Here is a 16,407-nt window from a genome sequence, read left to right on the forward strand (position 1 = left end):
TGTTTTCAGTTCTGTTCCTTTATTTTAAAACCTTATTAAAGCCCTGTTCCTTTCGTATCAGTTGATGCCCAAGAAAATAAAGGAACTCAAAATTATGACACGTTGAAAAGGAAAAAAAAACTAAATTGTCTTATAGTTTGGTTTGTGTTTTTGTCTGTCTAAGCCTAGGATCTCGGTTTTTAGAAGGCACTCGGGTGATAGGGAAGTAGTGTTAGGGTGAGTAGTAGTAGTATTAGTAGTACTGTACTAACCCTAACACTTAACTTAAAATGTCCAAGAAAATACTAGATATCAAAATCATTAACAGTTAATGAAGAAACAAACTATACAACAGTGTCTAACAGTGTAACTTGTGTTCAGATCTCATCTGATAGAGGGCACATAGGTGATGGTGGAGTCGTACAGAAAGAAGCCCGCCCCTACCGAGGACTCGTAGCCTCGAGGGCCCGAGGCCCCGCCCCAGGGTCACAATGACGTCATCACAGACGTGACTCTGTGTCAAGCCTCACAGAGCCTCTTGTTGACAGCGTCAAGAAACGGCGTCTTGAATGTGTGGAAATATGGGTTTGGGTTTAGATACTATGATTAATACTTATATGTTTGTAAACTTTGGTATAAATTGTAAAATATATGAAAAACTTGTTGTTTATTAAGACACTGGATATGACCAATAATACTTATTGTGATAATATGATTCCTTTCATTTTTAGAGGGTGTGTCATCATTTCATTTTAAATGTGAGCAAATAGTGAAATTCTTTCTTGTTGATTTGTATGGAAATTAATTACATGATGCATTATTGAAACTATACTATCAAGTGTGTTTCTGATGTATAATATCAGAGTGTGACTGTAATTGTGTTGTCATCTTGCTCGTTTAGACATTCCTGAAACTGTCAATGTGTTGTTCATTTTATTATTACTTTTGTCTGCAAAGTATTATAGATTTTAAGGATTCAGTGTCTTGCGAATGTTTGAATATGCAAAGCTTTTCCATAACGAACAAATGAAACACGGCCGTAGACCCTCTCTTATTTTCAAAATTTATTTTACTTATATAAAGATCCTTATGAAGGTCGGGACTCACTTAATTTTAGGTAACAGTATATATATTATATTGATTGTGTTTATGGATCAAAATATTACTTTTTCTAATAGTGAAACAAAGAATTACATAATATGTTAAGGTTTATGATCTTACAATTGTTTTCAAGCCTGACTCCTATGTTCATTTAGCTAATCTATATATATGTTTTGAGTGCTTATTTTTTATTGTTGTGTTTTTAGAGTGCACTTGATTCGAAAAGATACATTTGCAATGTGTAACAAGCTTTAAAGATTTTCACTTTCATGTTTGCATTAAAGTGAGTATATTTTTGTCAGCAGTTTATTTTTTCAATCTTAATGCAATACATAACGAGAATGAAGCATTTTAGATAAAATATTAAAATATTTACTACCATTTATTGGTACCATTTATTTAATAATGATTACTTTAAGGAAATTCAAAACGTCCAAGCTTACGACAAAACATACATTTTACTTGCATTTGTTTCAGAACTTAATATTGTGTATACAGAATATGAACAAAATAATGGGGATTTACGAGTAGTTTACATTTCATGTACACAAGAAAACTATTTGCAATTGTATTACATGCAATTGTGTTGATTTTCGTTGATTGTTTTTTTTTTATAAATATTTTATAATCTTTATATAGTCGTTCATTTATCACCGATTTATCCATAAAAAAATATTTTCAATAAGGTATAAACTCATTTTGAAGCATTCGGTACAAAAACATCAATTTAAATTTTCTAACCTAGCTCAACTCTGTTTATGTTTTGGCATGTTTATGTTTAATCATGTATTATTTAAAACATGAACTAAAAAGTGAGGATTGAATCAAAATATTTTAAGACATCATGGATACTCAGAAATATGACCGGTAGCTATACTGTTGAATTAAACTGATAAGCTATAACATTAGTATGTATTCAGGTATATGTAGTAAAGAAACTTGATAGATTTTTGGAATAACATGCCGTTTCTTATAAATATGTCTCTTTGTTTTGAGACTGAAACTTGAACTCGATTATTATACCCACATTACCATTGGTAATGGGGGCTATATAGGAGTCACTTTGTCGGTCGGTCGGTCTGTCCGTCTGTCCTAAAATCTTGTCCGGGCAACAACAAAATTGTTCATTGTGAGATTTTAAAATCATTTGGCGCATTTGTTCACCATCATTGAACGGTGTGTCTCGCGAAAGAATTACGTCGATATCTCAAAGGTCAAGGTCACACTTTGAGTTCAAAGGTCAAAAATGGCAATACACGAGCTTGTCCGGGACATATTTTTGTCATTTATTGTGGGATTTAAAAATCATTTGTTACATGTGTTCACCATAATTGGACGGTGTGTCGCGCGAAAGAATTACGTCGTTATCTCCTGGGTCAATTCCACACTTTGAGTTCAAAGGTCAAAAATGGCCATAAATGAGCTTGTCTGGGCCATAACAATGTCGTTCATTGTGAGATTTTAAAATCATTTGGCACATTTGTTCACCATTATTGGACGGTGTGTCGCGCGAAAGAATTACGTTGATATCTCCAAGGTCAAGGTCACACTTTGAGTTCAAAGGTAAAACAGGCCATGAATGAGCTTGTCTGGGCCATAACTATGCCGTTCATTGTGAGATTTTAAATCATTTTCACCATCATTGGACGGTTTGTCGCACGAAATAATTATGTCAATACAAAAGGTCAAGGTCACACTTTGAGTTCAAAGGTCAAAAATGACCATAAATGATAATGGCATAATAATTCTTAAAAATCACCATAAATTAGATTCTCTTGTTTTGTGAAGACAGCATGCAAAATAGTCTGTGTCAATGCGGCACGTGGGAGTATACGTCACGTCTGTGACAAAGCTCTAGTTTGCATTGTTGTTACCCAGTTATATAGTTGTGTGACTTAAAAGGAATAATGTTTTCAGTTGGAAACATTTCCAAAGCGTACAGCTTAATTGCATGGAACTTTATTTAATACCAAAATGTGCAATATACTTTTTTACCTCTTGAAAAAAAGAATAAAACTAAATTGTAATTTTTGTGTGTTATTATGTGTGTTATTATTTTTATGCCAACGGTATAGCAGTTGAACTGTCCATCTGTCCGTCCGTCCGTCTGTCCGAAAACTTGAACATTGGCCATAACTTTTGCAATATTAAAGATAGCAACTTGATATTTGGAATGCATGTGTATCTCATGGAGTAGCACATTTTGAGTGGTGAAAGATCACGGTCAATGTTATCCTTGAAGGTCAAAGGCAAAAAAAACAGATCCAAGGGAAGTAACAAGCTTTAAAGGAAAGATAATTTCAATTTATAATTTTGCAGGTACAGATCATTTTCGCAATCGAAGTAATATTTTTTAAAGGGATATAATACAAAAATTAAAAGCGGCGCAGTATGGGGCATTGTGTATCTTACAAACACATCTTTTTTTAATTAAATAATCGAATAATTTTCTGATAGTATGTGGTATAGATATCAGCTGAATATACATATGCGTATTGCAGAATTGTTTTTATCTTAGCTGAGTGGGTAATTGCTGAGTACTTTGCTTTAAGGTTACAGTATGCTAAATACTTTTGGTTGTGCTATACCCTCTAAAAACATGAACATCATTTATTTGAAGACACGGTTCTCTGTAGGGTTACTTGCCATAACTTTATTTTATAATATTTCTGTGTGCATGTGGTAGGAAAAACTTTGTTGTTGTTTACTACAAATTCACTCTTTTACTTGAAGGTTGAAGGTTGGAGACTACATAAGACTTTGAAAGATGGCGGGAAACTCTCATCAACTGGAGAGAAGCCGGTAAATAGATTGCTGTAAAACTATTCAAATAAACAAAAATTCAATAGCCGTATACGCGATTTTAAATGCATATAGTTTTGGCCAGACGTGTTTAAACTGCGCAACGATTCTGTTGGAGTTTGAAATTTGATGAACGATAACGCGATATTAAATGAGCTACATGTAGTTTGCGCAAACGGAAGTGATCTAATGCGTAGGTATGCAAAAGCGAAAGTGAAAGTTTTTAATATTGGGGAATCAGGTAAACAGGTTTGAGTAATTTCATAAAAATGCATGATATCAGATGTAAGTAAAACAGTTCTGGGTACCGTTTCTTGTACAATGCGTAACGTTACGGACGAAAATTTACGTACGTATAAAGTTACGTACGTTTTTCTAAATGCGTAAGTGCGTTTCTATAAGCCGAACGACGGAACGTAGCGTAAAACTTAGTTGCTATGCTTGAATGCTCTCTAAAAATAAGTCTGATGATTGCGCGAACCTAATAGAGATCGTCATTTGAAGATATTCATAAAGTTAATTTCATTTGCTTTCTCGAACAAACCTTCTGTAAATATTTATACATTTATCCGTAAGAAGTACATTACAAAGAGCAGAGTTCTTTCCCTTGTTCGCGAAATCGCGAGGTGAAAGCAAGGTCAAATTTTAAGGAAGTTCAATCTATTGATTCTTTTGAAATTAATTGTGCCCATGCTTTGCTGTGCTGGATATGCTCTTTGTTAAAATAGAAGAGATGATTCTTACTGAAGCAAATCTTATACGAAAGGTTAGTCAGATACAGAGGACAATTACAACGAGCGAGGCATGGTATAGGGGATATAACCCTGGATTATGGTTAGGTAAGGGTTAACCAAGCCAAGGCTCTTGGTTCAGATTTTCTAAGCCTCGCAAAATAAAATTCGCTTTATTCGGCACCGGCCTAGTATTCTCTATATTTAATAAGCACGTGTTCTTGTTAAAAAAAAATATATTTTACTGCATTCATGTACACGGTTATGCTTCACGCAACGTGAAATTTCGTCACCGATTTAAGACGAAGTCAAGGATTTTCTTATACCATAAGATATCGGCACAAACTTCAAGTATACTGTCTTGTATGCAATTAAGATACACTGAAATACCTTGAAATATTTGCAAAAATAAAACTCTTAACGGTGTGTTTACATTCTGTCCAGCCCGAGTGAACGCCCCTCAAAACTTGGTTGATTCTGCACCTTGATAATTGCGATTACTCAAACATTAAAGATCCACATAAATACATATATCTTACACATTTTTGCAATTGTTTATTGTTTACAATAATCGTGAGCTATAATGTAAACATGATTTAAATATGCATATAAATATATACCTTTTGACAAGAACTATGTCGTAACCACTTATCACTCTCAATCTACATCAGACGCACGGTCACTGAAAGAAGTTTTTATTTACTCACGCGTTGAATACTAATAGCGTCATTCGAATAGCATCTTTACTCGGTCGCTGTTTCACTCAATCAATTTATTCCTCTCTCTGACAAGTATGCAGTCACTCTCTTGCACATTGCTGCATTAAATTTATTAAGAACTCGATCATTAACTCTATTAAACAAACATATTATTATATTATGTAACGAGCTGAATTTCATTGCAAACATACTATTCACTAAAATGAATAGTTATCGATTATAGCATTTAATGTCCTTTGCTATATTTCATATAAAAAACGTGTTAATCACAAACAAAGCCTTAAAGGGCAGCTTGTGACGATATCACTAAAAGGCAAATAATTATTGTAAAACATGATAATGAACCTTTTGCTTGGTTGACCTGTACAAAAAAACACTTTGTGTCACGCATACGCACTTCTTAAACATGCATTCATATAAATAGAATATTACTTAACTTAAAATTGGTTGTTATATGTTTGCTTTAGCTCAGGTAGTGAATGGCGGGACAGTTGCCAGATAAATACATGGATCAGCTGGAGTCCTGGATTGTCACGGGACCCAAGATATTCACCATGCTCTACAAGATAACGCTACAGCATTCCAGCAGAAGTTTGACAACCAGGGACCGACTGTGACGGTGCTGTACAACAAACAGGACTCCGTGTACGGTGGTTATGGGAGTTTGAGCTGGAACAGTAGTAATGCTTGGATTACAGAAGCAAATGCCTTCCTGTTTCAACTAAAGTATTCAGGCAGCGATAAACACAAGTTTCAAATTAAGAATTCTACATATGGAATGTATGGACATTCTACATGTGGACCTACTTTTGGTGGCGGGAACGATCTCTACACCTTCAGTAGCGCAGTCAACAGCTCAGGTGGCAATTTCATAGTTTTGGACACTCCTTCAACAACCAAGATCTTACTTCTGACAAAGTAAACAATGGAAACATGCAAGTCACCGAGTTAGAAGTTTACTGTGTAACAGGTACAACTACATGCTGTTCTCCATTGCTAATTTATCTACACCATACTTTTAAATCCGGGTGTTTATAGTAAGGCACTATTTAAGATAAATATATTATCTAATAGCTTTTTAAGGCTTGATTTTGTAGTATAAAGTATCGTAATCAGGAACGCACATGTACATGTATTTTAAATTGATTTTGAATGAATGTCAAAATAGGAAATAATTAACGCAGGACACTGGACAGGATAATATACAATTTAAATAGTGACATTTAAACACATAAATTAAGCAAAGGCATATAACCGTTTTAAAGTGTATGTTATATTTCTTTTCGAATGCACGTTTAATAAACGGTGCGAAGAATGGTCACCTCTTTGAAGGTACGCGGGCGGACGGGTGTCTTCCATGAGAACGAAATTCGCTCATTTACCAAAATTGTTAAAATCGTCATGAAACTTGGTAATAATGTGTGTGGCCATTAACGTTCTATAAACAGCCAGATCTCAGGAAAAACTTCTAAATTGTGGCTCTTGAATGATACAAAATGTCTAATTGATCTTGTTCGCACTGCAACTCAAATATCTTTAATCGTTTCATTATGAAGAATGGTGACCATTTTTGTGGGCATTTAAGCTTGACAAAACTTGATAGCAAGCTAGATCCCCTGAAGTACTTCTTTTCAATATTCTATGAATTATAAAAAGGCTTAAGTATCCTTGTTTTCTCTTTTACTCAAATAGTTGTGAACGAATCATAATCAAACTTGGTGCCAATTTTTACAGGCATATAATCAAAACCAATTACATTTAAAACTGGCGTATTGCGAATAAGCTGTTACTCTTTATAAAGAATGTATATGTTGTTCAATTACAACGTCGAATACTCAATAGCAAAATATTTGATGTGAAGATTTTACTTAAGGTACTGATCTAGCGTTATTTAATGAATATGTTTATTTTATACATGCACACGCATTTGTACATTCAGAGCATATAGTCATGTTTCAACAATAACATGTTTGTAATGTTATAATTGACTTCGATCCAAATTGATAATGAAAAAATTATGTTCCTACTTTGCATTGATTATATACAGACGGTCAGCGGAAAAATTCACAACCACATCCATCACAACCACCACACCCACCACAACAACCACAACCCTGGAGAAAAACTCCCGAATGGACTGAAAAGGTAAAGGGTTTATGCCTTATTAAAGAATTGTTTAAATGTATACAAAAATAACAATTACATTCTGAAACCAATAAATACATATGGCAAATCAAACCTGCACTGATTTTTTTTTAATCCCATGTCCATTTAACAATACTTGCTGAAGATTCGTATTAGAGTACACATTTATGCAGTTCAATAATATATAGCCTTCAAAACATGAGTTATTATAATTTTAGTATCTTAAGACGCTTACCGAGGACATCGTATCGTTCAAACCCTCCTGCGAGTTGGGACTGTCGGATATCCGTATCCTAATGCTGGGTACAGTGGGGACGGGCAAGTCCAGCTTCTACAACACCATCAACTCAGCGTTCAAGGGTCGTATCTCACATAATGCCCCGTGTGGGGTCGCTTCTAATGGCATAACAATTGCGGTATGGCATCAGTGTAAAATGTGAGAAAAATATTTGTTACCGACTGCGACTGATTGGACAGTATTTAAACAATGATTCATCTACCAATAGTAAAAAATCCGATAAACCAGGCAATTCTAAGATGTTAAGGAAACATCGGAAGTTAAATGAAGAATATATAATCATGTATTTTTTTTTAATTTTCCAGCGCATTAGACAACATTTGAACATAATATATGCCAAAGGTATTTTAGTTTCAGTCACTCACCGTCTACATAAAATTATATACTTACTTAAAGTACAATTACTTAATATGTGTTGAACAAATATCGATTTAATGTATATTAAAGACTATCAAGACAAGTTTGTTTCATTATTAGTTTTATCCAATAATTTTATGTTAGAATTTTATAGTCTAAACGTTAGTATTTAATACGATAAATGTTTGGCGTACTCTTTGCAATACAACCCTTATGCGGTAAAGGTGCGTTCTGGTGCAACATTAAATTTCCGACTCTGTGACGCACGTGGTCTAGAGATAAATCAAGGTCTGGACATACTGGAGTTCAACTACTTGCTGGATGGAAACATCCCAGATCATTATCAGGTATTTTGATTATGGGATGGCGAAATAATTCGAATATGCTTAAATCTGTTTTCATTTGTAGTAAGTAGGTTTTTTTCTTAACATGACAACTGTTTTTCACAATTCAAAACCAAATGTTTAATTTAAGGTCCACACGCATCAACTTAATAATTGACTATACGGGTACGTAATGGCCATCAATAAAGCAGTTTACTAGCACTGCTATAAATTGGTTATTGCCAGCGTCTGTAGACCCGTGAGATCAGTTCCAGAAGCAACATCAAAAAGAAGGGTCAGCAAACATTAAGCCATTATTGCTGATAAAGTGTTGCTCAAAGTAATTAATTATGTGTTAAAAGGACTGTTTTTTATTGGTACAATTGCGTGGCTTTATCATTTGTATCCATATTTCAAATGTGTGCCACAGACGTTTTAGTTTTATTTTAATCCAGTTATAAGTAAAGTCTTTAAGTTACCCGCTAATTCTGCATTTAATTTTATTTACACTTTTATATACGGTACATATCCGTTCTTATGACACAACTGATGTTCGCGAGCAAGAAAAACACATACGAGTAATTTTTATAATCAAATACTGACATACACGGTAACAAATTATTTCTATACTTGACAGTTTAACCCAGTCGTACAAGTTTGCCCCGATCATCCTGCGTTCTTTTATAAACCGAGGTTCACAGAAAAGATTTACTGCGTTTTGTTTGTCATCGACGCTGCAATTGTAGGCGATATTCCACCGAAATTAGTCGACAAGATGAGCAACTTTCAAAGACTTGTGAATCAAAAAGGTTAATCATGTGATATGTACATGGCATGCCTATTCAAATAAAGAATTTTCGACTTAACATATAAACACATTTATAGGTTGCAAGTTTTCCGTTTTTATTTCTTTGTACGATATTGCAATCAGGTACTGTTCTTTACTGATAAATGAAAATACATATATATGCAAGTAAAAAAAATGTTTTTTCGACAAACCTTTTGTCTTGTTATTTTGTATAACTAATGGACAATTTCAAGAGTTTTGGGATGGAGGTAGCATCTGCGGGAAGGGGTAGTAGCTGATGCCGAGTGCCTGTGCCCTCAAGAACATTGGAGTAGGTCGCCATACTGCTTGATTTTATTATTGTTTATTTTTGTTATTCAAAGTACATTTTCGATTTACACAAAACGCCTCATGCTTGAATGTTCATAACGCTTAGTAGTTGGTGTCATGTTTTTTCCGATTATATTAATTATGATCACCTGGCCATTGTCTATTATACATGAATCCTTTTTTTTTCTCACGACCTTACGTGGGAGTGGTGACATAATATTTTCGTAAATCAGATTAAAGATGGTAGACTGACAGCACTCTTGTATCTTTTATTTTGTTAAAGTTTCGGGAATGTCCGAATATCAAAACACGTAACACCAATTAATTAACATAAAGCATACTCATGAATGATATATGTATTTTCTTCTACAAAATACACAATGACGACCATCTTTGATTTTATTCTGCCAAAATTGGGCTTTTTTAAAAAAGTAAACTGGTTTTTACATAGTTGACATTATGCTTTGCATAAACCTTTATTCACTTCATCGACATGACAAGGAGTAATATGTGAGTGTTGTTCTCAATAACATTGCTATAGACCAATTATTGGAATTTCTTTAATAATGCATTCATTTGTCATTATCTTTTATAAACGTCCCATACTTCAAATTCGGGAACGATGACAGTGCTAATTCTAATCATATTCTTTTAGAGCCCTATTGAGTCATTGTGTTGATTTTATCTTCGCTTGCAGGAATTCCGCAAGCGGTTCTGCTGACCAAAGTCGACCTGGCCTGTCAGGATGTTGCCAGTACACTCTCCAGTGTGTTCACCAGGACAAAATTGAGGACGCTGTGAACAAAGTATCCAGCATGTTCGGGTTGACCAGAAACCATGTACTTACGGTGAAGAATTACGAAAATGAAATAGAGCTGGATGACAACATCAGCATCCTGGCGTTGCTTGCACTGCGTCAGATACTCTACTTTTCAGAGGATTACATAAAGGTCCTGCAAGACAAACTAAATTCTTGCAATACTTCCAACGAGAAGACTAACAAACGAGAATCATTAGAAAAAGGCAGTGACCAAGAATAGTGGAAGACATCGATTTGCTTTTCTCGATTTATTTCGAATAGAAACTAACGAATTAAATCTCGTAACTTTAAAACAAGTTAATTGGATATTTAATTTTAGGTTTTGAAATGTTAAACCGAAATTTTATATTGGTGACGGCATCGAGTTATTGAATGCAAATGGTTAATTATCTATTAACATATTGTATAAATTTCTTATATCGATCTGCATATGAACAAAGGAAATTTTTATGATGTTGCTTTAATTCTTAACATTATTTTATATGTGTAAGATATGTAACGTAGTGATGGTGCTTATATTACATAATATCTCTTTCATTTGTTGGACTTTCTTAACATAATTATTTACAATTGATACGTATTTTCAAGTGTATGTTATTAATTTAGACATAATAAGACAGTTCTAAAACAGAGTGTACAGGTAGGTAATAATTTAAGGTAAAATGTCTAATGATAAAGGTTGGTGTATATGTTTAAAAAATAACGTGCGAAATGTGGTAATACATGTTTAGCATAAAAAACAAATGTAGTGTAAAGAATGCAAATCAATTGATTATAATAAGTATAATATTTAATTCTGCTTTTATTTATTCAAAACTGCACCCGCAGCCGAGCGTTAGCACCCGTTATGCGGTGCTCTTGTTGTCCGTCCGTTAAATTGTATAAAAACAAAACCGGATACATTCTATGTGAAAAGCATAACTAATATCTAGAAACCCACTGCCTCTCCTGTCTTTGAATAGATATATGACAATACTGTACCTGTACGATATACCATGCTTTCTAGCCAGAACCGTCTTTATCTCCCCAACGGTGTAATTTGTTGACGAGTATTCTTGTAATATGCCCTTCATTGTTATTGATCAATTATATTTGTCAAAACTTCCAGCAAGCAGTTGGCAGTCGGCAGTAGACAGTTGGCAGAAGGCAGTTGGCAGTAGACAGTAGACAGTTGGCAGTAGACAGGTGACTATATAACTATAGTAGTATAATTGACAGTAGACGGCAGTAAGCATTTGGCAGTCGGCATTAGACAATTAACAGTTTGCAGTAGACAGTAGACTATATAAATATAATAGTATAATTGACAGTAGAAAGTTGGCAATAAGCATTTGGCAGTCAGCAGTAGACAGTTGACGGTAAGCAGTTGGAAGTAGGTGGTAGACAGTAAGCTGTCATTTATGGAATTCCGTAGTTTAGCGTCTTTTGTGTGGCTAATGAACGGGTACAGAATCTAATGGGGTCAACCTCCTTTTGTATTATAAATGTGAGCCACTGAGAGAAAACAAATACTAGGGTGTAAGAACATCTACGTTTATGTAAAAAATTGCGCGCGTAACGACGTCGATATAATTATGACGACTTTATGGATACATAAACCAAAAATGCATAATGGATGTTCTAAGTTTCAAAGTGCAATGTTTGGCAAAGCTAGTGGAATAAACATGAATAAATATGCATAAACATATCAGAGTAAACACATCACACAAGTGATAACTTCAACATACATGTATTAGTCTTAGTTAATTTTTTCAGCGTAGCTGTTTAACCCAGCTTTTCACCTAAGATGACCTTTAAATAACGCCAGCAGACCCGACTGAATAAACTCCATTCATTCCATTGGCTGATTTTAGAATTATCCACCGGAACATTAGCAACATAACCGCGTCTTTGAAGTTTAGCATGCAACACTGTTCAGTGTAGAGAAATGCGGACTATTCTTCTTGGTTCATACGAAACATAGAAAAACATTTTGACCCAGTTACAATTAGCATTACTGGTAAGTTACATCCTCAATTCCCCAAGACCTTAGTGCTGGGTCAGTAAATCGCCAGTGGAAGACGGCGTGTACTATCAATAAACGCATTGTGTTGATAACACAGTATTGCATTTAATATAACCAATAGCACTTACTTTATGGAAAAAAGAAAACGTTTCATTAAATCCCATTGCCTTTTACGGTGAGACAAAACCACCGAAATTGTAAATAGTCCATGATACAAGGGAAATTGTTTTATTTTCTATCCACATGCTGTCTGAAAATCGTTAATGCAGGCCAGAATAGGCTATCGACATGTGTCAGTTCGCTTAGAATAACACTGTGTGACTTCAATTTTCAATCTGAAAGGGTCGTGGTTTTATGTTCCATTTACAAGACGCAATTAGATTTTTTTAAACCGCGTCATGCGAAAATGATTATAATACAATATGCTGCCAGTGTAGTTCCAGCCCAGCATGCGTATCGCACAGTCTTGTCACGATATATTTACTGAGGAGGATACTCAAGAGATATCATGAAACTTTGCATGCTTTTTATAGGGAAAAGTGCGTGCGCAGACTGCGCTTGAGCTACGCTGGCCGCATATACCATAAGACCAATATTGGCATGACGCGGATGTAACGGTGTTATTTGAGTAAGTGGGAATAAAACTGTGCCTTAATCAAATATCAACAACCAGAAGAAGTAGTTGGCAGAACGGAGTTTGAAGATACGTTTGGACTCATCAGGGCGAATTTTGGTCAGGTAAAGTTTAAAGTGTTGGTTCCTGTTAAAACTGATTTTAATGCGTCATGTGTAGCTTACTTGTAGTTTAGAGTTTCATGATTGCTTTAATTTATCAATAAGTTTTTGTTTGATTTACCTGTGGATATTGTTTTGTGAAATTTGTGTTAGGTTTTGTCAGATGTCTGGTCATCCAGCAGATGTAAGAATTTCTTTACTTTTATGTAACCATTTGAAATTTAAATTTGCTTGAGGCAATATGTACCGATAACTTAGTAAATATATGGTATAAATTGTAAAGTTAATTTATGCAAGTCATATGCAAAGGTCACTACCACAATCTGTATGCGACCATCCCCGGAAATCTCGTTGAAAATTCGATCATGGGACATATATTTGGTAGAAGCATGGGGCATCTCTACCACTCGATGTACCACCGACCTGTCTCAATCGTCGTATGCATGAAAAGCCGCGACTTGGTGTTGTATATATGTATATATTCGTTTTATGCAGCTTGGGTTACGCCGCCGATTTCACCCAATCTGACACCAGATAAGCTCTTCGTAAAACTCCTCAGATGCCGACATTTTACAAACTATTCCATTAAGATGGAACTGAACAATCGCTAAATCTTTAACGTAATTAAATAAAACACATAATAGCGCGTTAAATTGGATAAACTTGAGTGTGTTTATCAATAAAATATATTAAAGAATGTGTTATACAGGATTGTAATCACATAGCTAATACATTCCATAAAACAAACTCACGCACGATAGACAAGTTAGATAATAGCAATTGTAATTGAGCGGAATTCAGCGGCCATGCAGATTGAAACTATTTACTTTAAGGACAATGGATTTAACGGAAAATGTGTATAATGAATATAACCACAGAATAGAGGAACTCATTGTTTTTATTGTTCTACTTTACTATAAGCTTTACGAAACCGTTTGCAAACATCTAATATTAGGAACATACATGGCGAAGAAGCCTCCCCTCCGTCATACTAAACAGTAAACACCATTGTTGTTATAAACATCGATAATGGGCTTACGGACAAAACTTTCTTATACAAACAGAACACACGTTTAAGATTTGTGTATATGAATTGCACAAAAATTCAAATCTTGTACCATAACACATACATAAACGTAGACAAAGTCCATTTCTGATTTCAATTGCGTTTATTTCTGCTTATTAACACAACACAAGTTTTCCAATGTTCGCAAAATAATCTAAACTGTAAGTTCAATGTAAAGGCCTTTTGACCCCATGACAATAATAACTTGTGTCACCGAACTGACCGGGCGACCCTTGCTCTCTAACTTACTTTTCTCTACTGACGAACAGTGTATTAATATAGATTGGAACACCCAATGCTGACGTGTCGATTTCCGACGGGATCTTGTGCACAACTACATGCCTAAATGTAGCGAAGTAACATGATGTGCGAAAGACAAATACGGAAGGTAGTCCGCTATTATTTTCAAATCATACAACATTCAATCTGCAGGTTGCCTACCGCATACATGTTAAATTAACGTGATAAGCAATGATTAATTGATTTGGTGTGTTATTCTGGTCGGTTTTGACGTTATTTATAATTACCATCTGTGTTGGTCATCTGATATCGTTCTGAAGCATGTATTCGCTAATTCATTAATAAGCTGGTCTCTTTGTATGTAAGATATTGCTTATAGTAGGAATTTAAGCCAATCGAATTTTTGTTGTTTACAATTTTCTAATGCGTATAATATTTTGTATACAGATATTAAATATAATATTTAACTTGTTACGTCACAATCTTATCATAGTGTATAACATTCGTTAAAACTCGTAAACCTTTTTATTGTATTGATGCTTATGTCCGGAGATAATGTAAACCTAAACCCCTTTTTTCCGGGTTTCTCTTTAAGCTAATAAACGGAGAAAGTACAACAGCAACGATGCGAATGCCGGGGACCTATTCTTAAACTTCTAAAATAATTCTCCACATCGCTGTCCACAGCATTATCGTCATCTTTATCAACATCATCATCATCAATAAATGCATCATCAGTATCATAGTTAAACGTAGCAATTTCTATCTTTCCTTAATTTCTCTTCCAAAAATAATTCTTCTGATGCCCGTTATGTTTTAATGTGCAACTGAAATATACCTCAAAGACACTGCTCAGTTGAGGAGTCTCAAGACACTCGTACATATGGCGACATCCTTCTAATATATCTCAAAAGTGAAACGATCCTAAATCAATTCTGCAGGACATGGCGCTTTATGCATTATTAAACATGCATAAATGTACCACGCGAAACTTATACTTGTAAATACATGTCGTATAGGTAATCATATGAATAGGAATAGAATATATAATATATTAGAATATAGAAGCATGTGAAGACATTTTGAAACGGCTGCATAAAACCAACATCCTCATCTAACCAGTCACAATACAACATAAATATAAAAGCAAACGTTTTAAAATATAGAAACTAAAGAACAGTTTGTTTAAATTAGCGTTCAGTACATAACCAAAAAAAACAAAAAAACACATTTAAACAAATTCAATATGGCGGGCATTTAAACATTCTCAAATGTCAATAAATGTGCATGTTTCACTGGACTGAAAATAAACTAAATTGAATTTTATTGTTGCTAAATTACACGTTCAAATAATGTCACCGATAATTTTAACAATTACATGTTCATTAAGTGCTGGGAGGTGGGGGTGGCTTATTACCCGTTTTCTTAATAACCTTTGCCTGTAAAATAAACAACTCGAATGGCTTATTAATAGATGTGCAAAACACAAACCCAAACAAGGGAAAAACGTTCATTTAAAACCAAAAAAAAAACAAAAACACATTTAAACAAATTCAATATGGCGGGCATTTAAACATTCTCAAATGTCAATAAATGTGCACGAAGAATTATTCGTCGGAGGCGAGAGTCTAAAGTATGATACACATAACTTAGACTTAAAAATCGCATTAAAGCACAATATGAAGAAAATGATGGAATACGGTAATCATGAAAACTTAGCTGCTTCAGACTTCAATGAAAAGTCATGCATTGACCTTGACAGTAAAAGGAATCGGTTCGTGTTGGGAGCCCATCATAATGAACAAAAACACTGGACTGAAAATAAACTAAATTGAATTTTATTGTTGCTAAATTACACGTTCAAATAATGTCACCGATAATTTTAACAATTACATGTTCATTAAGTGCTGGGAGGTGGGGGTGGCTTATCACCCGTTTTCTTAATAACCTTTGCCTGTAAAATAAACAC

General features: G+C 34.4%; 1 protein-coding gene across 1 annotated transcript; it reads left to right on the top strand.

The window, feature by feature from the left end:
- The first annotated feature begins 5,803 nt into the window (after positions 1-5,803).
- LOC127880687 (interferon-induced protein 44-like) lies at positions 5,804-8,132 on the top strand. Its single transcript, XM_052428019.1, has 3 exons — positions 5,804-6,302; positions 7,380-7,477; positions 7,696-8,132. Exons 1-3 carry the CDS (start codon positions 6,266-6,268, stop codon positions 7,915-7,917), a joined length of 357 nt encoding a protein of 118 aa, XP_052283979.1. The 5' UTR covers positions 5,804-6,265; the 3' UTR covers positions 7,918-8,132.
- Positions 8,133-16,407: the final 8,275 nt, after the last annotated feature.

Source organism: Dreissena polymorpha, chromosome 5, assembly GCF_020536995.1.
Source record: "Dreissena polymorpha isolate Duluth1 chromosome 5, UMN_Dpol_1.0, whole genome shotgun sequence".
Taxonomy (NCBI): domain Eukaryota; kingdom Metazoa; phylum Mollusca; class Bivalvia; order Myida; family Dreissenidae; genus Dreissena; species Dreissena polymorpha.